This window comes from Rhinoraja longicauda, chromosome 33, assembly GCF_053455715.1.
Source record: "Rhinoraja longicauda isolate Sanriku21f chromosome 33, sRhiLon1.1, whole genome shotgun sequence".
Lineage (NCBI taxonomy): Eukaryota > Metazoa > Chordata > Chondrichthyes > Rajiformes > Arhynchobatidae > Rhinoraja > Rhinoraja longicauda.
This window is the reverse complement of record NC_135985.1, coordinates 5818960-5842915: the sequence shown is the minus strand read 5'-3', so window position 1 is coordinate 5842915 and position 23956 is coordinate 5818960. Positions and strand designations below refer to the sequence as shown.

General features: G+C 43.3%; 1 protein-coding gene across 1 annotated transcript; it reads left to right on the top strand.

The window, feature by feature from the left end:
* Positions 1-2779: 2779 nt before the first annotated feature.
* On the top strand, positions 2780-23334 carry LOC144609081 (cation channel sperm-associated protein 2-like). The gene is made up of 12 exons (XM_078427446.1): positions 2780-2951; positions 5720-5893; positions 7007-7075; positions 9114-9286; positions 12212-12373; positions 13154-13278; positions 14695-14873; positions 16606-16705; positions 17970-18014; positions 19992-20098; positions 22117-22275; positions 23303-23334. The coding sequence occupies exons 1-12, from the start codon at positions 2780-2782 to the stop codon at positions 23332-23334; spliced, it is 1497 nt and encodes a 498-aa protein (XP_078283572.1).
* Positions 23335-23956: the final 622 nt, after the last annotated feature.

Genomic DNA, 23956 nt, shown 5'->3' with positions numbered 1-23956 from the left:
ATTTGGTGTGAGGATATCATCAGATCCCCGTACACCCACCGGACATTCCCAAGACGGCTACGATTACTCCGTTCAGTTTGTTTGAGTGGTTGCGCATGCCATTCGGTCTCAAAAACGCGGCTCAGGCATTCCAACGTCTCATGGATCATGTGGGTCGCGGATTGTCTTTTGTGTTTATTTATCTCGACGACATCCTGGTTGCTAGTCGTTCGGTCCCAGAGCACCTGGTCCACCTTCGCACTGTGTTCCAGAGGCTGCAGGACCACGGCCTGATCCTCCACCTGTCCAAATGCCAGTTCGGCCTGTCCTCGGTGGATTTCCTGGGTCACCGGGTCACACTGGCCGGTGCCACTCCCTTGCCCGCCAAGGTGGACGCCGTCCGCTCTTTTCCCCGCCCTACCACCATCAAGGGCTTGCAAGAATTCGTGGGCATGGTGAATTTTTATCACCGGTTCGTGCCTGCGGCAGCTCGGATCATGCGCCCCCTTTTTCAATGCCTCGCGGGTAATCCCGCTGAGTTGGTCTGGTCCACAGCTGCCGCGGCGGCCTTTGATGCGGTCAAGCTGGCCCTCGCCAACGCCACCATGCTCGTGCACCCCCGCTCCTCTGCCCCCACGGCCCTGACGGTGGACGCCTCAGCCGTGGCGGTGGGGGGGGTCTTAGAGCAACAGGTCAATGGTCACTGGCAGCCTCTGGCATTTTTCAGCCGGCAGCTTACCCGACCCGAGCTGAACTACAGTGCTTTCGACAGGGAGCTACTAGCCCTCTATTTAGCTGTTCGTCATTTTCGCTATTTTTTGGGGGGCCGATCTTTTGTTGCATATACAGTTACCTTGGGTCCTCCTCGGCATTCGCACGGCCCCTAAGTCCGATCTGAGTACTTCCTCGGCGGAACTCGTCTATGGCTCGCCCCTGCGGGTGCCGGGCGACATTTTTCCTTCATCCTCCGCCCTGCCGTCTTCCGTCCCGTCAGTTTTGGCTTCCCTCCGGGCTTGGGTAGGTTCCCTGGCCCCGGTCCCGGCCTCCCGTCATGGGAGTACCGCAGCGCACGTACCGGCGGACTTGCACGACTGCGAGTTCGTTTTCCTCCGGCGGGACTCCCACCGCCCCCCTCTGCAGCCGGTCTACCAGGGCCCGTTCCAGGTGCTGAAAAGAGGGACGGTCTTCTTCACTCTGCAAGTGGGCACCCGACAGGAGCTTGTCTCTGTCTCCCGGCTTAAACCGGCCCACTTAGACCAGGACCGTCCCGTTCTGGTGGGTCAAACTCCTCGCCGGGGCCGCCCTCTGGCCGGTCCACCGGGTTTCCCAGCTGCGTCTCTTCTCCCACCGCTCGGGCCTCCGCTGCCCCCGGTCATGTTTCCTCTGCCCCCTCCAGCTGCGCCCCCATCGCCTCCACCTGCAGGGCCCTCCCCGCCTCCCTTGTCGCCAGGGGTACCGGCCTCCCCTCTCCGTACTCCTTTAGGTCGGGCGGTCCGGGTGCCCGTTAGGTACCGTACTGTGGGTTCTGGGGGGATCATGTAGGGACATAGGGATTGGCTGGGAGAGTTCGAACCCTCGGATTGGCTAGCGATGTCACCAGGTGTGCCAACGCGGGAGGGACAAGCAGTCAAGTGTTGAACTCCGTCTAGGTAAGACGTTTTGTTGGTTGTCTACAGTTTTGTGTGTTGCGATTGTCACGGAGTTTTGCCCATGCAATAAACTCTGTCTGCAACACCCATCCGCTTCCAGACTCGCCACAAGACACAGCAACCGATGATTGATTATCTGGGTTGGAAAATGAAGGTAGAAACAAGGAACTACAAATGCTGGCTTGTACAAAAGGACTCAAAGTGCTGGAGTAACCTAGCAGGTCAGGCAGCATCTCTGGAGTAACATGGATAGGTGGCGTTTCGGGTCGGGACCTTCCTTCAGAATAATCAGTGCTGAAGAATAGTCCCGACCCAAAACGTCACCTATTCATGTCACTCATGTTTGTACGTTCTCCCCGTGACCAGTGCTCCGGTTTCCTCCCACACTCCTGAGATGCTGCCTGACCCTCTGAGTTACTCCAGCACTTATAGACAATAGACAACAGACAATAGGTGCATGAGTAGGCCATTCGGCCCTTCGAGCCAGCACCGCCATTCAATGTGATCATGGCTGATCATTCTCAATCAGTACCCCGTTCCTGCTTTCTCCCCATACCCCCTGACTCCGCTATCCTTAAGAGCTCTATCTAGCTCTCTCTTAAATGTATTCAGAGAATTGGCCTCCACTGCCCTCTGAGGCAGAGAATTCCACAGATTCACAACTCTCTGACTAAAAAAGTTTTTCCTCATCTCTGTTCTAAATGGCCTACCCCTTATTCTTAAACTGTGGCCCCTTGTTCTGGACTCCCCCAACATTGGGAACACGTTTCCTGCCTCTAACATGTCCAACCCCTTAATAATCTTATACGTTTTGATAAGATCCCCTCTCATCCTTCTAAATTCCAGTGTATACAAACCTAGTCGCTCCAGTCTTTCAACATAGGACAGTCCCGCCATTCCGGGAATTAACCTAGTAAACCTACGCTGCATGCCCTCAATAGCAAGAATATCCTTCCTCAAATTTGGAGACCAAAACTGCACTCAGTACTCCAGGTGCGGTCTCACTAGGGCCCTGTACAACACTTAGTGTCCTTTTTGGAAAACGAATGGATTATTTATAGTTTGTAGATGTGGAGAGATGGCTGACAGTTGAACATTTGTATAATGGATGCATTTATACCCTTTTTTCTCCGTTGAATAGATTCTGAAAAATGGAGAATTTGAAATACCTTTTAGAAAGTAAAGGAGTTTCTCAGATACATTCAAAGGAGAATCCTCGGGCACAAGTTATCCGATCAAAGCTCATTCAGGACTTCAATTTGTTGGATCATTTACAAGGATTAATCATCAATGATCCAAAATATAATATGAATGACATTAAAGGTATTTTTTGAATCATTACATTGACAAAATTGATCTTGGTTGTTCACACAATAATGAAAGAAAAAAGAATCACAAAGGTATGCTGTGGGCGAAATAGTAAAATGGGAAATTGTATTTGAAGGTGTCTCTTCACCACAACCAAAGTCCATGTGGACAAAATGCAAGACACAAATGTTTACATATGCAGTGGAAACATTATATTACACAACAATGGTAAATACTGCAGAAAAAGACACTGCTTTTTTGCTATCTTTCTGATCTTTAATATTCTGAACTTGGAAATTATATGCACCTTAGTTTTTCGAGCAAACATTTTTTTAAAGCACACTTGCATACTGCCTTACGATGCCAGAGATCCTGACTAAGGGTGCAGTATGTATGGAGTTTGTACCTTCTCCCCGTGACCAGTGGGTTTTCTCCAGTTGCTCTGGTTTAGACATAGACATAGAAAATAGGTGCAGGAGGAGGCCATTCGGCCCTTCGAGCCAACACCGCCATTCATTGTGATCATGGCTGATCATCCGCAATCAGTAACCCGTGCCTGCCTTCTCCCCATATCCCATGATTTCGCTAGCTGCTAGAACTCGATCTAACTCTCTTTTAAATTCATCCAGTGAATTGGTCTCTATGGCCTTCTGCGGCAGAGAATTCCACAAATTCACAACTCTCTGGGTGAAAACGTTTTTTCTCACCTCAGTTTCAAATGGCCTCCCCTTTATTCTTAGACTGTTTCCTCCCACACTCCAGAGATGTACAGGTTTGTAAGTTAATAGGCTTTGGTAAAATTGTAAATTGTCCCGTCTGTAGTATAGTGCTAGTGTACGGGATGATTGCTGGTCGGCGTGGACTCGGTGGGCCAAAGGGTCTGTTTCCCTGCTGTATCTCTAAAGTCTATGCTATGGAGGGCGTGCAGCGTAGGTTCACTAGGTTAATTCCCGGAATGGCGGGACTGTCGTATGTTGAAAGGCTGGAGCGATTGGGCTTGTATACACTGGAATTTAGAAGGATGTGGGGGGATCTTATTGAAACATATAAGATAATTAGGGGATTGGACACATTAGAGGCAGGAAACATGTTCCCAATGTTGGGGGAGTCCAGAACAAGGGGCCACAGTTTAAGAATAAGGGGTAGGCCATTTAGAACGGAGATGAGGAAGAACTTTTTCAGTCAGAGAGTGGTGAAGGTGTGGAATTCTCTGCCTCAGAAGGCAGTGGAGGCCAGTTCGTTGGATGCTTTCAAGAGAGAGCTGGATAGAGCTCTTAAGGATAGCGGAGTGAGGGGGTATGGGGAGAAGGCAGGAACGGGGTACTGATTGAGAGTGATCAGCCATGATCGCATTGAATGGCGGTGCTGGCTCGAAGGGCTGAATGGCCTACTCCTGCACCTATTGTCTATTGTCTATTGTCTATTGTCTATTGTCTAAACTCAGCGGCTCAGGCACCGTCTGTGGATGGAATGGACGGGTGGCGGTTTGGGTCAGGACCCTTTCTCAGTCTCATCAAGACATCAGTCTGAAGAAGGGTCCCAACTGGGAATGTAATCTGTTCATTTCCCCCCACAGATGCCGCCTGATTGAAGAGTTCCTTAAGAATTTTGTTAATACTGGAAATACCCAGCTGGCATACCACATATTATCTAAAAAATCTTAATCAAGTATATTTATCTTATTCAAAATGCTAAGTGCTACAGGAACCCAGCGGGTCAGGCAGCATCTGTGGAGGCGATGGTCAGCCAGCAATTCAGGTTGGAACCCTTCTTCAGTCCCGACCTGAATAACTGAAATGTTGTCTGTCAAATTCTCGCCACAGATCCTACCTGACCAATTGAACACCTCCGGCACTTTGTGTTTTGTTCAAGATTCCAGCATCTGTAGTTCCTTGTATCTCCATATTTATAGTAGGAAGGAACTGCAGATGCTGGTTTACACCGAAGATAGACACAAAATGCTGGGGTAGCTCAGCAAGTCAGGCAGCATCTCTGGAGAGAAGCAATGGGTGACGTTGTGGGTCGAGACCCTTCTTCAAACTGAGAGTCAGGGGAGAGGGAGTCTTGAGATAAGGAGGGATAAGGTGTGAAAATGACAGATAAAAGCAGATGTTGATAAGAAAATATAGAATGGTTCATTGTTAGCTGAGAAAGATGACAAGGATGTGTATAATCAGTAAAATTAATCAGAAGGACAGTGAATCTAGTTGGAGAACTAGGGTCTAGTCCCGAAATGTCACACATTCCTTCTCATAGATGCTGCCTGTTCCACTGAGTTACACCAGCATTTTGTCCATATCTCCATATTTATCTTATTTCCTTCCTCCGTTTTTCTCCTACTGAAATGATCGAGAAGTTGCCTTTGAGCCAAGTCCAACCTGGCATAGATGTTAAAGTGGGATTCACAGATTTATGATTTTCCCAACTTTATACTCCTTCACTGGAGTCCTTGAACAGTCCAGCATTGGAGCATATTTGTGAAAACCATCACCAACAATTGACCACGACTTTGAGACTTACACATTTGACCAAATTCCCAAAGTTCAGAAAATTGTATTAGGAAATAATGGGTAGATACTGCAAAACATCCCCATAAAATCTTGGCCTTTTTGTAAGTAGCTTGGAAAGTAAACTACTGATTTTAAATTTGAGTCTATAATAACAATCGTAGAAATTAAAATTGCGTAAAAGGGCATTTGTCGTAAAATATGTAAACATTATAGAAAGTAACGGCTTGGATGAAAAAAAAAGGTTTGTAACAGTAGATCCCCATTTTTTCACAGACCAAAAAAAGTTGACCAGAATGATGATTGAAGATCCATTGCAACTGGTGCGTTTTGATTTCAATCCAGTTCGGAATATAAATGTTTCCTCAAATGACAGGGAGAGAAATTGTCTTAAGAATCGCTATGTCAAATATCCACCACTCAACATGTGGGCACAGTGGATCTTAGACAGTATCCTTTATTAAATCTATGACACTTTGAATTTAACATTCGTTTAGAAAATAGTTTAGTTTATTGTCGCGTGTAGCGAGGCACAGTGAAAAGCTTTAGTTGCGCGCTGCCCAGTCAGCAGAAAGACAATCCATGATTACAATCGAGCCATTTACAGTGTGTATAGGGAAAAAAAACTGCAGATGCCGGTTGAAATCGAAGGTAGACACAAAGTGCTGGAGTAACTCAGCGGGTCAGGCAGCATCTCGGGAGAGAGTGACGTTTCGGGTCGAGAGCGTGTCTGGAGAAGGGTCTCCACCCAAAACGTCACCTCCACCTCCTCCCATATGCTCATCTCCCATTCCTGAATTCCATGTTTCCTTCTATCTTCTCATTCCTCTCTCCTCCCACCCATATCTCTCCCTCAGCTTTATCTTTCACTCCTCCTCTTCTTTCCTTATCTGACACCATTTTATTTCCATTTCACCTGTAGCCATCGTTAGAATCTCCAGCCATTTACCAATCACCCCCCCCCCACCTGTATCCACCTATCACTTGCTAAGGTTTGTCCCATTGCCACCTCTCTTTTCCAGATTTCCCCCCTCCCACAGCATCAGCCTAAAGAAGGGTCCGTATCCAGACTGTCATCCGTACATTCCCCCATTGATGCTGCATGACTCACTGAATTCCTCCAGCATTTTGTTTGTAGTTCAAGATTCCAGCATCGGAATCAAGAGATATGGGGAGAAAGTGGGAACGGGGTACTGATTTTGGATGATCATCCATGATCATATTGAATGGTGGTGCTGGCTTGATGGGCCGAATGGCCTATTCCTGCACCTATTCTCTATGTATCTATGTTCCAAGCATCTCTTGTGTTTCCATAGCACCTTTGAATAATAGCTTGGTAAGAGATTTAATGAATGATGACACTGAAAAATATAATTCTCCAGGGTCAAAAGTAAAATGCTGGCTGATGTTAATTCAACTACTAAATGGTAAGATGGTAATTTCCTATATTTTAGTTAGTCAATACCATTATTTAAACATTTCCTTGAATATAATATTGATATATTAAATAATTCATTGTTTGAGAAAAATATCGTGTACATTTTCCTGATCAGATTCATGCAGGTTTATTTTTCAAAAATCTGATTCTGTATCTCATTATCATCAATATTATTGTGTTTGGCGTGTTAGCAGGTACGAAAATGCAATGTTTTTCACTATCTTAAAAATGTGAACAATTAGACAGCTCATCAGTTTATAGCTACAATTACTGCATTTTCCAAATGGTAATATACACAAAAATAAAGCCAATCTATTTAATTTTAAAAGCATTCCATATGCATAGAAGCCACTGCTTACATCGGTGTGCAAAGTTATGGTATTAATTCAGAAATTCACGCCAACAGTTTTCAGGTCAACTACATTTTCTATCATTTGGCTACATTATCGAAACGTATAAGATTATTCTTATCGAAACGTATCAGATTATTAAGGGGTTGGACACGTTAGAGGCAGGAAACATGTTCCCAATGTTGGGGTCCAGAACAAGGGGCCACAGTTTAAGAATAAGGGGTAGGCCATTTAGAACTGAGATGAGGAAAAACTTTTTCAGTCAGAGAGTTGTGAATCTGTGGAATTCTCTGCCTCAGAGGGCAGTGGAGGCCAATTCTCTGACAGAGCTAGATAGAGCTCTTAAGGATAGCGGAGTCAGGGGGTATGGGGAGAAGGCAGGAACGGGGTACTGATTGAGAATGATCAGCCATGATCACATTGAATGGCGGTGCTGGCTCGAAGGGCTGAATAGATACTCCTGCACCTATTGTCTATTGTCTATTGTCTATTCATTCTTTACAGTATGAAAATGAAAGAGAGTGTATCCCCCTCACAAACCATAAGAATCTGCATGGAGCGCTACCAAAAGTTTCACTCAACACAAATTATATTTCTCCTCATGCTATCTTGAGGGATATTCGTTGGTTAATTTTATGAAACGTCAGGACACAAATGATACAGGTCGTTCCGTTTCTAATGAGATAGCTGCGTTCCTAAGAGAGCACATGTTGTAGACATTTGTGTTATAAAAACTATTGTGTCAATGGGAAAGGGGGGGTCAGGGATGAGGAGTTTCACATTTGTAATAGTAAAGTTACTTTTCATGCAAGATTTTGAAACATAACATTGTTTTCATTACTGCAAGTTAAAAATATTGAAAAGTTGTATTTTTACATTGTTTTATGATACCCATGTCGATTGCTTGTCGATTTCCAATGGCCTCCCACCGTTGAATATAGCAGCAGTCTGCTGACAAGATAATGGTGTCTGATTACTGCAGTGTGGTTACATGAAAACAGTTTTTCTCCTTGACTTTTTGTTCCCCACTGCAGCTTTTTTTCAACTTGTCAATTTCCAAAGTAACTTCCAAGTGCTTCTCTGGTCACATTATAACTAATTTGTGTAATGTAAATAGTGTTCCCTAATACATCAATCGTGTAATGTCCAATTTGCGTTATGGAAACATGGTTAAAACTGATCTCAACGGCGGTTCAATGGTTCTTTATTGTCCCATGTGCAAGTCCACAGTCGAGGGTTTCTCTGCTTTAGAAACATAGAAACATAGAAAACAGGTGCAGGAGTAGTCCATTTGACCCTTCGAGCCAGCACCACCATTCAATATGATCATGGCTGATCATCCAGGATCAGTACCCACTTCCTGCTTTCTCCCCATATCCCTTGATTCCGTTAGCCCAAAGAGCTAAATCTAACTCTCTCTTGAATACTTAATCTGTTCTTCAGTCACAAATGCATCATATCATATCATATCATATACTTACAGCCGGAAACAGGCCTTTTCGGCCCACCAAGTCCGTGCCGCCCAGTGATCCCCATACATTAACACTATCCTACACCCACTAGGGACAATTTTTACATTTACCCAGCCAATTAACCTACATACCTGTACGTCTTTGGAGTGTGGGAGGAAACCAAAGATCTCGGAGTAAACCCACGCAGGTCACTGGGAGAACGTACAAACTCCTTACAGTGTACAAGAGCTGTTAAGGTTTTAAGACACCAGCTTTAAAAAGCACAACCCTTGACCAGCGGCAAAGAAACAAAGTACAGAGAATGATGTAAACAAAGTAAATGAAAAATGTTGATAGTAACTTTTTTTAATGTCAAATATACATTGTTCGCAATAATTAAATTACAATGTGTGATTATGATCCATCCTCAGATGTGTCTTCCCAGCCTGGGGTTAAATACTCTATCTTAACGATCTTGTTGGTCACCATCGACTGGTCCATCCTTTCAGTTTTAGTGAGCGAAATCATACTCCGGTGGCTTCAAGACTTTGTAAAATTTTGGAGCAGCGGTTGGAATGTCTTTGACTTGACAGTACTAATCATTGTAAGAAAAACATTATTCTTAGAAGTAGAAACAAGGAACTGCTGGTTTACACAAAAAAAAACCCTCAAAGTGCTGGAGTAAGATCGGGTCAGGCAGCATCTCTGCAGATCCTTCTTCAGATTGATTGGAGAAAGCTGGAAAAGAGTGGTGGGGATGGATACAGAGCATCAGGTGGGGTGGATACATGTGAGGGGGGGGGGGGGAGGGGGGGGGGGGAAGGGGGGGGGGGTGGCAGGTGGTGTTTCAATTATTCTTAAGACGGGCCCCAACACAAATGTCACCTATTCATCCTCCTCTGTGGATAAATGTGAGGTTATGTGGATAAATGTGAGGTTATCCACTTTGGTGGCAAGAACAACAGGAAAGCAGACTATTACCTGAATGGTGGCCGATTAGGAGAAGGGGAGATGCAACGAGACCTGGGTGTCGTGGTACACCAGTCATTGAAAGTAGGCATGCAGGTGCAGCAGGCAGTGAAGAAAGCGAATGGTATGTTGGCATTCATAGCGAGGGGATTTGAGTATAGGAGCGGGGAGGTTCTGCTGCAGTTGTACAGGGCATTGGTGAGACCGCACCTGGAGTATTGCGTACAGTTTTGGTCTCCTAATCTGAGGAAAGACATTCTTACCATAGAGGGAGTACAGAGAAGGTTCACCAGATTGATTCCTGGGATGGCAGGACTTTCATATGAAGAAAGACTGGATAGACTCGGCTGCTCGCTGAAATTTAGAAGATTGAGGGGGGATCTTATAGAAACTTACAAAATTCTTAAGGGGTTGGACAGGCTAGATGCAGGAAGATTGTTCCCGATGTTGGGGAAGTCCAGAACAAGGGGTCATGGTTTAAGGATAAGGGGGAAGTCTTTTAGGACCGAGATGAGAATGTTTTTTTTCACACAGAGAGTGGTGAATCTGTGGAATTCTCTGCCACAGAAGGTAGTTGAGGCCAGTTCATTGGCTATATTTAAGAGGGAGTTAGATGTGGCCCTTGTGGCTAAAGGGATCAGGGGGTATGGAGAGAAGGCAGGTATGGGATACTGAGTTGGATGATCAGCCATGATCATATTGAATGGTGGTGCAGGTTCGAAGGGCCGAATGGCCTACTCCTGCACCTATTTTCTATGTTTCTATGTTTCTATGTTTCAGAGATGCTGCCTCACCCCCTGAATTACTTCAGCAGTTTGTGTTTTTTAAAATATTTAGAAGACTGTTTTAATTATTGTTGTTGTCTTGCTCTTTCATTTAAATAGATATTACGTTTATTTAAAAGGTTTGCTAGCTTCTTGGAGTGAGTATTGTCTGAATGGCAGAGTCGTTAGAATCAACAAGTGTGGTGAAACCTTAGACTGTGTCAGTACCTCCCACGTAATTGCATGGGAGGAATTGACAGTTCATGTCCAGCTAAATTGATATAAACAAAGAGAGATAAGTAGAAGTAATTATTGAATACACCAGGAACTGACTGAACACATCGTGTTCAGTTTTGGTCACCCTGCCAGGGGAAAGATGGCTACTGTGAATATCAGCAGAATCAATCCATGGATCATGTGTTGGAAGGAACTGCTGATGCTGGTTTAAACCGAAGATTGACTCAAAAACTGGAGTAACAGCTCGGCCCGAAACGTCACCTGTTCCTATTCTCCAAAGATGCTGCTTGACCCACCGGGTTACCCCAGCTTTTTCTGTCGAACCATGGATCACCTGCTCTGAGGAGCAGCAGCACCATAATTTGGCAAGGCCAGCACACGAGTAGTTGCCTGTCCAGAATATTGGGAGCAAACTATCTAGAAAGGTTGGGCTGGAGATACAATAATGAAGAATGGCACTCTGGACAATATTATCCTTTCTTACTAACTGACTATCCTGTAATCTACTGACTCTAGAAAGCATCTGTCTCCTTTTGGCTCCTGACACCTCCACCCCCGATTAATTTAGTAAGCTTATCAAAGCTAATGGCTTTAATAGACCAATCTGAAGACTATAGTTTTTACTCTATTAATTGACATTTTTACTTCAATGGCAACCCACCCACTGAAACGGAAGGATCTCCAGGGATACTTGCATGTGAAAAAAAACTTAGGATAGGAAATTGGATGAGGGATACTAGAACCAGAAAGCTCAATCATTGATCAGTCTGAAGATGGGTCTCGACCCGAAACATCACCCATTCCTTCTTTCCAGAGGTGCTGCCTGTCCCGCCGAGTTACTCCAGCATTTTGTGTCCATCTAAGCTCAATCATTGTGTGGGTTTGTTGAAAGGAGAGCAAAGGCTGTAAAAGGATGGGAATTCGGACTTGGAAATAGAAACATTCTATTGTGTGAAAATTTGTATGGGCTTCGCTCAGAGTAGGTGAATCGAGGACCAGAGGACATAGGTTTAAGGTGAAGGAGAAAAGATGTAATAATAATCTGAGGGGTAACTTCTTCACACAAAGGGTGATGGGTGTTGAAAGGAGAGGAAAGGCTGTAAAAGGATGCGAATTTACACTTGGAAATAGAAACATTCTGTTGTGTGAAAATTTTATAGGCTTTGTCACAGGCAGAAATCGGGTTAATAGAAGTTTGCTCATGCTCATCTAAAGTTAAACTTGAGTTAGGGGTTGGATGTACAACTGTGGTTATTGTCTCCCGGATCTACTCCCTTTAATTTTTATTGTTAGATCCGTTTTTTTAACCCTTTTACTCTCTCTCCCCAAGTTTATAGTTTTTTTATTTTATTTTTACTTTCTCTCTCCAAAAATTTAAAAATTGAAGCTATGTAAGAACTTTGTAACAAATGTGTTTTTTTATTTCTATTTGTACATATGCTTTTCAAAAAAAATAAAAATAAATAAAAATAAAAATAAAAATAAAAATAAAGTTAAATTAATGAAATAATTTGTGACATTCATCATGTTCATATTTTTTGATACTCCGATATAATCAGTCTATTATTCCGGAGGTCGTCAAGGCAGCTCAAATCAAAACCGGCATCGAACTCTACTTTTTAAAAGTTTTTCGAATCCTCAGAGTTTTACGTTCTTTGAAGAGAATGAGAAGATTTCATCAAGTGCGACTACTTTTATTGGCAATGACAAAAGCATTAAAGGTAAAATTACATCAATTGCCTCCATTTTGCCAGTATCCATTATGAATCTGAACTATTTTACAGAAATAAATTGAATGAGGACGTTAAAAAAAAACTCTGGACAAAGGAATTCAAAGTAGTTATGTGATCGAACGCAACGATGATCTAGTTCAGTTTAGTTTAGTTTATTTTCACGTGTACCGAGGTACAGGGAAAAGCTTTTGTTGCGTGCTAACCCAGTCAGCAGAAGGACAATACATGACTACAATCGATTGATACGATACGATACGAGTGAACTTCATTTATCCCAGGAGGGAAATTGATCTGCCAACAGTCATAAAAACACAAAATACATGAAACATGAAATTAAAGTGACGAATGGAAAGGGTAGAGGGATGTGCAAAGATTGGGAAGGGGGGGTGTCAGTCTCAGTCTACCCCACGACAGAAGGGCGATCCATTTACAGTGTATAGATACATGATATGGGAATAACGTTTAGTGCAAAGTAAAGCCAGCAAAGTCCAATCAAGGATAGTCCGAGGGTCACCAATGAGGAAGATAGTAGTTCAGCATTGCTCTCTGGTTGAGGTAGGATGATTCAGTTGCCTGATAACAGCTGGGAAGAAACTGTCTCTGAATCTGATGGTGTGAACTCCTCATGTAATAATAAACAGGACTATAATTTTGCCAAGTGCTCCATGTTTTATTTACTCCAATAATTAACATAGAACTGGGAGAATAGGCACTGTTATCTTACCACTGTGTGCAGCTAATTAACATTGTGATTTTTATCGATCCCAGGCAATGACCTTCATCTTGCTGTTGGTGCTGATATTTGCCTATGTGTTTGCAATAGTTGGAGTGTCACTTTTTCGGATCTACACAGAATCTGGCGACCCAGGACGTGACTATAAGTTTGCTTTTGTGTAAGTGCATTTTAAAAACTCTCCAAAAATGTCAACTTATTTAACTTTGAAAAATGTAGCTCTTCCGAATGCAAGATGTGTGTGTCAATTTTTGATAGTAATTTTACTAATAGTCTAGTTAAGTCTATATATAAGAAAATAACTGCAGATGCTGCAGTTCGAAGGTATTTATTCACAAAATGCTGGAGTACAAATCGAAGGTATTTATTCACAAAATGCTGGAGTAACTCAGCAGGTCAGGCAGCATCTCGGGAGAGAAGGAATGGGTGATGTTTCGGGTTGAGACCTTTCTTCAGACTGAAGAAGGGTCTCGACCCGAAACGTCACCCATTCCTTCTCTCCCGAGATGCTGCCTGACCTGCTGAGTTACTCCAGCATTTTGTGAATAAATACCTTAGTTAAGTCTATTCTTGATTTCTTCAAAATTTTAACCAAATTAGGTTGCAATGCAAAAGACACTGCAAAAGTCTTATTGAGTTGTATTGAGGGGTAAAATCTTATGAGGTGTACAAAGTCATGAGAGGAATAGATCGGGTAGATGCACAGAGTATCTTGCCCAGAGTAGGTGAATTGAGGACCAAAGGACATAGATTTAAGGTGAAGGGGAAAAGATTTAATAATAATCTGAGGGGTAACTTTTTCACACAAAGGGTGGTGGGTGTATGGAACAAGCTGCCAGCGGAGGTAGTTGAGGCTGGGACTATCCCAACGTTTAAGAAACAATTAGACAGGTACATGGATAGGACAGGTTTGGAGGGATATGGACCAAACGCAGGCCGGTGGGACTAGTGTAGCTGGGACATGTTGGCGGGTGTGAGCAAATTGGGCCGAGGGGCCTGTTTCCACACTGTGTCACTCTACGACTCTATAACTCTAAGTCAGTCTCACCATCAGCATTCCAAATCAGGCATTACATGAATTAGTTTAGTTTAGTTTCAGTAATAATCCCATACTATTCCATAACCCCGAGCATGTGAGAGTTCTGCATGTCCGACTTACAAGACATCCCCGGCAAAGGTACAAAATTGCAATCATCACAAAAAAACGGACAACTTTGAACTAATCACGAATCAGTCTGAAGAAGGGTCTCGACCCGAAACGTCACCCATTCCTTTTCTCCTGAGATGCTGCCTGACCTGCTGAGTTACTCCAGCATTTTGTGAATGAATACCTTCGATTTGTACGAGCATCTGCTTATTTTTTTTATACTATGAGAAGTTTCTGCTCTGCTGAAATGTCTGCTACTAATGGTTTCAGGCAGGTCCCTGTAGTAAGTAAAATGGATAGGAATTAATAGCATACACACCCTTTTTTTATAAACTTATTTTTTGCATAAGTATTCTGATTTTTTTTGTTGGTTTTTCAACTAGTTGCATAGAAGTGTAATGTAATCAATGTCTTTTTTTTTTTTGCAAGTGATATTGTGCACACATTGCAGACCCTATTTCAGTTGTTTACTCTGGACCATTGGCACGCTTTGCTCCTCGACATATGGAAAGTGGAGGAAGTTGACAAAATCGCAAGTGGCATCTACATAATATTCTGGATCCTGATCGGCTCTTTCATATTCAGAAATATAATTGTAGGAATAATGGGTAAGTAATAATATAGTTTTGTTTGTTAATCATCACCACATTAAATAGCAATTGAAAATTGCATCCATTGGTACATGGCTAGGATAGGTTTGAAGGCCACACAGAATTCAGACTGAAAATGTACTTTGTGTTAGCATTGGTTCTAAATCAATAGGAAGAGTAAAAATCCGACTGATTTTATTTTTGATCATTCATTGTAAGTGAGCATTGCTGAGATGGAAGACGTTTATTGTTCATTCCCAACACTATCGGGCAACTACATTCCTCCGATTTCCTTCCCTAAAAAACATTTGTGAATCAGATGGACACTGATGACAAGCATTGGATGCATCCTCCACTATTGGTAGCGAGGATGCATCCTGCGGCTTGGAGCTCCCAAAGTCGGTCTCTAACCAGGGACCGCGAGGTCCACCATGTTAAAGTCCGCAGGCTCCCGCGGTTGGAGCTCCGAGGTCGATCCCTGGTAAAGGGATCGCGAGCCCTGTGATGGTAAGACCGCAGGCTCCCGCGGTTCGAGCTCCCGAAGTCGGTCCCCAGCGGAGACCGCCAACTCCTTGATGTTAGGCCGCAGTGCGGACGGAGATACGATACGGAAAAAAATCGCAACTCCGTCGAGGTAGGAGATTTAAAAAAAGTTTCCCCCAACCTCCCATAAAACAAGCTAAGGAATACTAAAAAGATACATTTAACACATACTATGAAAACAACAAGGAAGGAAGGGACAAGACAGACTGTTAGCTGGCCTTACCAGCGGTTATTTAAACAGCGGATTTCTTACCTGCATAAAGGTACGCGCCAGTAAGGCAGAAGTTAGTTCATGTACGAGAGGGCTTCACCGACGGGCTGAGTCGTGATCAGTGCCGCCGACGGAACAATAACAATACTGGTCAATGTCTGCATTACAGCAGTCTCTCCCCCTCCCCCTCCCCCTCCCCCTCCCCCTCCCCCTCCCCCTCCCCCTCCCCCTCCCCCTCCCCCTCCCCCTCCCCCTCCCCCTCCCCCTCCCCCTCCCCCTCCCCCTCCCCCTCCCCCTCCCCCTCCCCCTCCCCCTCCCCCTCCTCCTCTCCCTCCCTCTCTCCTTCCCCCCCCTCTCTCCTTCCCTCTCCCCCTCTCCCTCCCCCTCCCTCTCCCTCTCTCTCCCTCTCCCTCTCTCCTTCTCTCTCCCTCTCCCCCCTCCCCCCCTCTCCCCCTCTCACCCCCTCTTTCTCTCTCTCCCCCTCTTTCTCTCTTTCTCTCTCTCCCCCTCTTTCTCTCTTTCTCTCTTTCTCTCTCTCTTTCTCTCTCTCTTTCTCTCTCTCTTTCTCTCTCTCTTTCTCTCTCTCTTTCTTTCTCTCTTTCTCTTTCTCTCCCTTTCTCCCTTTCTCTCTTTCTCTCCCTCTTTCTCTTTCTCTCTTTCTCTCTCTTTCTTTCTCTCTTGTGACCATTGTGTCACTGTGTAGGAAACAATTCTTTAAAGTAGACATACATTGAGGTTAAGAGAGAACTTCTTCAATTAAGAGAGGAGAACTTCGATCAGTCTGAAGAAGGGTCTCGGACCCGAAACGTCACCCATTCCTTCTCTCCAGAGATGCTGCCTGTCCCGCTGAGTTACTCCAGCATTTTGTGTCTACCACTGTGTCACTGTGTCTTATAAACATGATACAATGGAAATTGAGACTTTAGAATTTCATTTCAAAATTAATATGCAAAATCTTATTGTAGTTGCTAAATGTTTTAAATATTTTATCCGCAGTGAGCAATTTTCAGACCATAAGAAATGATCTATCCACACAAGCTCAGCAGCTTGAAGACCAACGAAAGGCTGAGCAATTTAAAATACAGATTATGCAGAGGTAGGAATCAAGATTTTGTTATACTCTGCAAAAGAACATAGAACAGTCCAGCACAGGAACAGGCCCTTCGACCCACAATGTCTGTGCTGAACATGATGCCAACATAAGCTAATATCCTCTGCCTGCACATGATTCATGTCCTTCTATTCCCTGTATATCCATGAGCCTTTCTAAAAGGCTCCTTAATGCCACTATCATAACTGCCTCCACCACCGCGTCTGGCACAGGCACCCACCACTCTCTGTGTAAGACATTTTCCCTGCACCTTGTGCCTTCACCTTTATGTGCACTCATTCCTTCCTTCTCCCTTTCCCCTTGCCCTGTCCCCTTCCACCTATATTCCTTCCTCATGCTTCATCACATTTTACACCTCTTATATCTTTATCTCTTCATCTCACACTTCTTGCCTTCTCTGGCCTTTGTCCAACCTTCTGTCCAATCTTTTCCCCCTCACCTTAAACCTATGTCCTCTGGTTCTTGATTCCGCTATTCTGGGTAAAAGACGATGTGCATTTACTCTATCTATTTCCCTATTGATGCAACACACCTCTATAAGAGTATGTGTAGGAAGGATTTGCAGATGTTGGTTTACGACGAAGATAGACACAAAATGCTGGAGTAACTCAATGGGATAAGCAGCATCTCTGTAGTCTTCTTCTGAATTTGAATTTCACTGTACCTTAATTGGTACACGTGACAATAAACTGACCTTGAAACCTTGAAGAAGGGTCTCGACCCGAATTGTCACCCATTCCTTCTCTCCAGAGATGCTGCATGTCCTGTGGAGTTACTCCAGCATTTTGTGTCTAACTATAACGTAACTAAAACAAACATTAAACAGTAATATGATCATATGTTTCCATTATATTTTTTTGGGGGGTGATAAATATTGACCCTGGGATGGCTCGCCTGGTTTCTTGATAATACTTTGCCTGAAACTTAACTGGAAGTTGCTAATCTTTATTTAGTTTAGTTTAGTCTAGAGATCCCCGCACACTAACACCATCCTACACACATTGGGGACAACTTATAATTGTACCAAGCCAATTACCCTACAAACCTGTACGCCTTTGAAGTGTGGGAGGAAACTGGAGAAAACCAGGGAACGCGGGTCACGGGGAGAATATACAAACAATGTTCAGACAAGTACCCATAGTCAGGATCGAACCCGGGCCTCCAGTGCTGTAAGGCAGCAACTCTACCGCTGCGCCACCTTTATGTTTGGGAAAAGAAAGTTACCTATTTTTCTATTTCTTATTTGCAGGAGAATGAGTCAGTCATTGACTTTCAAGGATCTTTATGGCAAAGGGTAAGTGATTGGTAATTCTGATTTATCTAAAGTAATACTTTATGTCAATTATTTTTTTAATGGATTTGCAGAGCTATGAGAATGACAGTGCTACAACTGAGAATTTTATAATAGGATCAGGAATGTCAGATTGAAAAGGATGGAAAAAATCAAATAGTAGAGGGCATAGCTCTGAAGGTGAGAGGGGCAACGTTTAAAGATGATGTGATGGGCAGGTGTTGTTACACAGAGACAGGTGAGTGTCTGGAATGGGCTACCATATCATATCATATATCATATATATACAGCCGGAAACAGGCCTTTTCGGCCCACCAAGTCCGTGCCGCCCAGCGATCCCCGTACATTAACACTATCCTACACCCACTAGGGACAATTTTTACATTTACCCAGCCAATTAACCTACATACCTGTACGTCTTTGGAGTGTGGGAGGAAACCGAAGATCTCGGAGAAAACCCACGCAGGTCACGGGGAGAACGTACAAACTCCTTACAGTGCAGCACCCGTAGTCAGGATCGAACCTGAGTCTCCGGCGCTGCATTCACTGTAAAGCAGCAACTCTACCGCTGCGCTACCGGGGGTGCTGGTTGAAGCACATATGATAGCGGCATTTACAAGGCTATCTACCTCTGACACAGCCCATGGCAGATTGTTCCAGGTGTCAGGGATATGGGGAGAAGGCAGATGAATGGGGTGAGGAGGGAGGGATAGATCAGCCATGATTGAATGGCGGAGTAGACTTGTTGGGCCGAATGGCCTAATTCTGCTCCTATCACTTATGACCTTATGATCCAGTCACACCCCACTCCGTGTAAAAATCCTGCCCGTCTCACTTTATAACTATGCCCTCTAGTCTTTTGTATTTCCACTCCAGAAGGAAGGTTTCTACGAATATTATCAGTGGACAGAATTTTATTCTAATGTTGGGAGAGATTTGGACTAGATTGCTTTGGGAGTTCTGTGCCCAATTTAGTTTAGTATAGTTTAGTTTGGTTTAGTTTAGTTTCTTGTCACGTGTATCGAAGTACAGTGAGAAGTTTTTGTTGCGTGTTAACCAGTCAGGGGAATGACAATGCATGATTACAATCGAGCCATCCGCAGTGGACGGATACACGATAAAGGGAATAACGTGATTAACGTTTAGTGCAAGATAAAGTCCAGTAAAGTCTGATCAAAAATAGTCCGAGGGTCTCCAATGAGGTAGATAGTAGCTCAGTAGTGCAGGAAAATAACTGCAGATGCTGGTACAAATCGAAGGTATCACAAAATGCTGGAGTAACTCAGCAGGCCAGGCAGCATCTCTGGAGAGAAGGAATGGGTGATGTTTCTTCAGTCTGAAGAAGGGTCTCGATCGGAAACGTCACCCCATTCTTCTCTCCAGAGATGCTGCCTGACCCGCTGAGTTACTCCAGCATTTTGTGATACTTCAGATAGCAGCTCAGGATCACTCTCTAGTTGTTGATAGGAAGGTTCAGTTGCCTGATAACAGTGGGGAGGAAACTGTCTCTGAATCTGGATATTTATTCACAAAATGCTGGAGTAACTCAGCAGGTCAGGCAGCATCTCAGGAGAGAAGGAATGGGCGACGTTTCGGGTCGAGACCCTTCTTCAGACTGAAGTAGGGTCTCGACCCGAAATGTCGCCCATTCCTTCTCTCCTGAGATGCTGCCTTCCCTGCTGAGTCACTCCAGCATTTTGTGAATAAACACCTTCGATTTGTACCAGCATCTGCAGTTATTTTCTTACACTACCTGTTAGTCTCTGAATCTGGAGGTGTGCGTTTTCACACTTCTATGCCTGATGGTAGAGGGGAGAAGAGGGAGTGGCCAGGGTGCGGTTTATAAGGAACTTCGGTGACTTGAGTGCAGTTCTGGAGAGTGTCTCTGCAAATGAGTAAGTGGCCTCTGTTGTGAGAACAAGGTAGGGAGAACTTAATTTGTAAAAAAAACTGCTATTCTTTTCTCTTTACTGTGTGCAGAGAAGGAACTATGGATTCTGAATTATCTGCACCAAGTGAAATTAATGCAAAGGGGAGCAGTCACGGGAGTTATTCAAGCGAACAGTCTTACAAGCCCTCGGGTAAAGGTAAGCTCAATAGACAATAGACAATAGATGCAGGAGGAGGCCATTCGGCCCTTCGAGCCAGCAACGCCATTCAATGTGATCATGGCTGATCATTCTCAATCAGTACCCCGCTCTTCCCCATACCCCCATACCCCCTGACTCCGCTATCCTTAAGAGCTCTATCTAGCTCTCTCTTGAATGCATTCCGAGAATTGGCCTCCACTGCCTTCTGAGGCAGAGAATTCCACAGATTCACAACTCTCTGACTGAAAAAGTTTTTCCTCATCTCAGTTCTAAATGATCTACCCCTTATTCTTAAACTGTGGCCCCTTGTTCTGGACTCCCCCACCATTGGGAACATGTTTCCTGCCTCTAACGTGTCCAACCCCTTAATAATCTTATACGCTTCGATAAGATCCCCTCTCATCCTTCTAAATTCCAGTGTATACAAGCCTAATCGCTCCAGTCTTTCAACATATGACAGTCCCGCCATTCCGGGAATTAACCTAGTATAATTAAAGTAAATTATAATAAGTAAATTAAACAAATTTTAAACATCGATTATTTTTACAACTTTCAATATGCACTAACATAATCTGTAAAAGTCTTTTCGTGATTGTTTTTTTTCCATTTACAGTTTATTTTATTTTATTGTCACGTGTACAGTGAAAAGCTTTTGTTGCGTGCTAACCAGTCGGCAGAAAGACAATACATGATTACAATCGATCATTTACAGGTGTGTAGATACATGATAAGGGAATAACGTTTAGTGCAAGGTAAAGCCAGTAAAGTCCGATCAAGGTTAGTCTGAGGGTCATCAAAGAGGTAGACAGTAGTTCATATATTATACAACCTAATGTGAAGAAAGGTCTTGACCCGAAACGTCACCCATTCCTTCTTTGCAGAGATGCTGCCTGTCCCACTGAGTTACTCCAGCTTTTTGTGCCTATCTTCTTTAGGTTTTGGTTCAGATTTGTTATTGTCACGTGTACCGAGGTACAGCAAAAAGCTTTGTTTTGCATGCTATCCAATCAAATCAGATAATGCTATACATTAATGCAATTAATTAATACAATCATGGGCAGCACGGTGGCACAGTGGTAGTGTTGCTGCCTTACAGCGCTTACAGCGCCAGAGACACGGGTTCGTTCCCGACTACAGGCCCTGTCAGTACGGAGTTTGTACGTTCTCCCCATGACCCCATGGGTTTTCTCCAAGATCTTTGGTTTCCTCCCACACTCCAAAGATTGTACAGGTTTGTAGATTAATTGGCTTTGATAAAAAGGGGTGATCACTGGCCGGCAAGGACTCGATGGGCCGAAGGGCCTGTTTCCGCACTGTATCTCTATACTAAACTAAACTAACAAATGAAGCCAAACTTACACAAAATAACTAGAGCAAAGGGAAAGATACAGTGCAGAATATTATAGCGCACCTGTTCCATAGACAAAGTGCAGTGTCAACATTGGGGTAGGGGTGAATCAGACAGTACCCTAGTTCACAGAAGGACCGTTCAGATTGTGATTTTTAACCACAGGACATTTGGGCTTGGATTTTAAACTGTAAAATAGGCAGTGGAAATCTTTATTGCTAAATACTAGTTTTCAAAATTAGACTGTTGAATGCTTCACTAGGCATTTAACTAGGCAAGTTTATATTTCCACTTGATAGGTATTCTCATTTGAATGTGTCTCAATGGTGATAATGTGCAATTGTGAGTGATTGCTACACTTAGCAACATGCAATTTATAAATGTATTCCTGATAAAGATGCTTTTATTGTAATTATTTTGTACATACCTAATTAGCAATTTGAAGCTCTTTAAGATAGATCCATTGAAACCACATGTCATACAACTGGCACTGCTGAACCTTTATATCAGAACCCCTTCAAGCACAGTGTCCTCACTAACAGTGACTGGCAGTCGGTGTATGGAATTAAATAACTGACTTTTTTGTTCTTTTAACAGCTAGAATGCTAGCTAACAAAGGCAGAAAAGAAGCAGAAATTAAAACCATTTCTATTTCATTTCTATGTAGATTGGGAGAGCTATGTCCGTATAAACATCAAACTAATGAAATTTAACCCTACACGAGAGAAGGTTATTTGGCCAAGGGATTCCTTGTTTCGCTATTATGAACTGTTGGAGAAACTTCAATATAATCTGGAGGAACGGAAGTCCCTGCAAATTCTAGCAGGTTGGTATGTCATAAGTTCAAAAGTTGTAGGAGCAGAATTAGGCCATTCGGCCCTTCAAATATACTCCGCCATTCAATCTTGTCTGATCTATCTTTCCCTCACAACCCCGTTCTCCTGCATTTGCCCCATAACCCCTGACACCTTTACTAATCAATAATCTAATCTCTGCCTTAAAAATATCCATTGACTTGGCCTCCACAGCCTTCTGTGGCAAAGAATTCCACAGATTCACCCCCCTTAAAGAATGGGTAGTTTCGAGCAGTTTCTCCCTGCTACTAAAAGGAAATTAAGTGTTAATCACAAACAATCCTATTGGATTGTGTAGTCATGAATGATAAAATTCACATTATTGATCATCTTAAATTACATAACATTTTAGATTTGTAATATGGAGTAAGATAATGGGAACTTTTTTCCATCATTGTGTGGCGAAATCTTTGAAATACTCCGTTGAACTGCACTGTGAATACTCCATAATTAAGTTAGGTTGAACACTGAAATAAGTGATAGGAGTAGAATTAGGCCATTCGGCTCATCAAGTCTATTCAGCCATTCAATCACAGCTGATCTATCTCTCTCTCTCTCAACCCCATTCTCCTGCCTTCTCCCCATAACTAAACAAATAGCGGACTGGGCATGAAGGGTATCACGAGACAATGTTCCTAATTCTACTGCAGTTTATAGGTTAAATGCAATGTTGTATTTAACTTCAAACTGTATAACTCCTCCCCCTTCTGTAGAGGGGTAGAGTGAGTCCCCCCCCAAATCTTTGCATGTCCCCAATCCTGGACTTTCCACTCGACACATTAATTTCATGTTTCAAGTATCTTTTTATGTTTTATGACTGTTGGCAGACCAATTTCCCTCCTGGGATAAATAAGGTTCTATCATATCGTTTCGTGTCGTATCGTACGTACCATGATCAAAGTCAGTTTCAGATTATGAACTGTAAGAAAGATAAAGGCTTATCTCCAAACTGTATCAGTCTACCAACTGTATTTAATGCTTTGTTTCTGTTTCTTGCAGCTCAAGCCCTCATGAATATACATGATGTATAAAAGGACTTCATGTTCATGGAAACAAAATGTTATTGATAAAGCTTTTAGTACTAACATTTTACCTTCTATTGTTGCATTAAATTTTCAAATTATAGTTTGCCATGTATTTGAATTATACACTTATACAAGCATGAGTAGATTTGCAACATTATCCCCATATAAAGATCATATGTTCAAAAGAAAGTCTTGACAACTTCATCCTCTACATTCTAGAAATGTGGAGGTTAAAGGAGATAAGTAGATTGATAAAAGCCCATAGATTACTTAATATCTTAAAAGATGGGAAGGTTCAATGGTCCTCTCACTAGTCACCAAGTACTTTGAGGAAAGTACAGGCAGAGGAGATCAGTTTAACTTGGCATCAGGTTCAGCATGGAATAGATGGGCTGAAGGGCCTGTTCCTGTGCTGAAGATAGACACAAAAAGCTGGAGTAACTCAGCAGGACTGGTAGCATCTCTGGAGAGAAGGAATGGGTGACATTTCGGGACGAGACCTTTTCTTTCCTACAGTTTAGCTTGATAGCTGAGTAGAGATGGCAAGCAATGAAGAAAGTCCATTGCTTCCAGAAAGCTGTTGGGTAATGGTTTGCCTCTTGGAATACAAAGCATTTGAAAGCCTGGC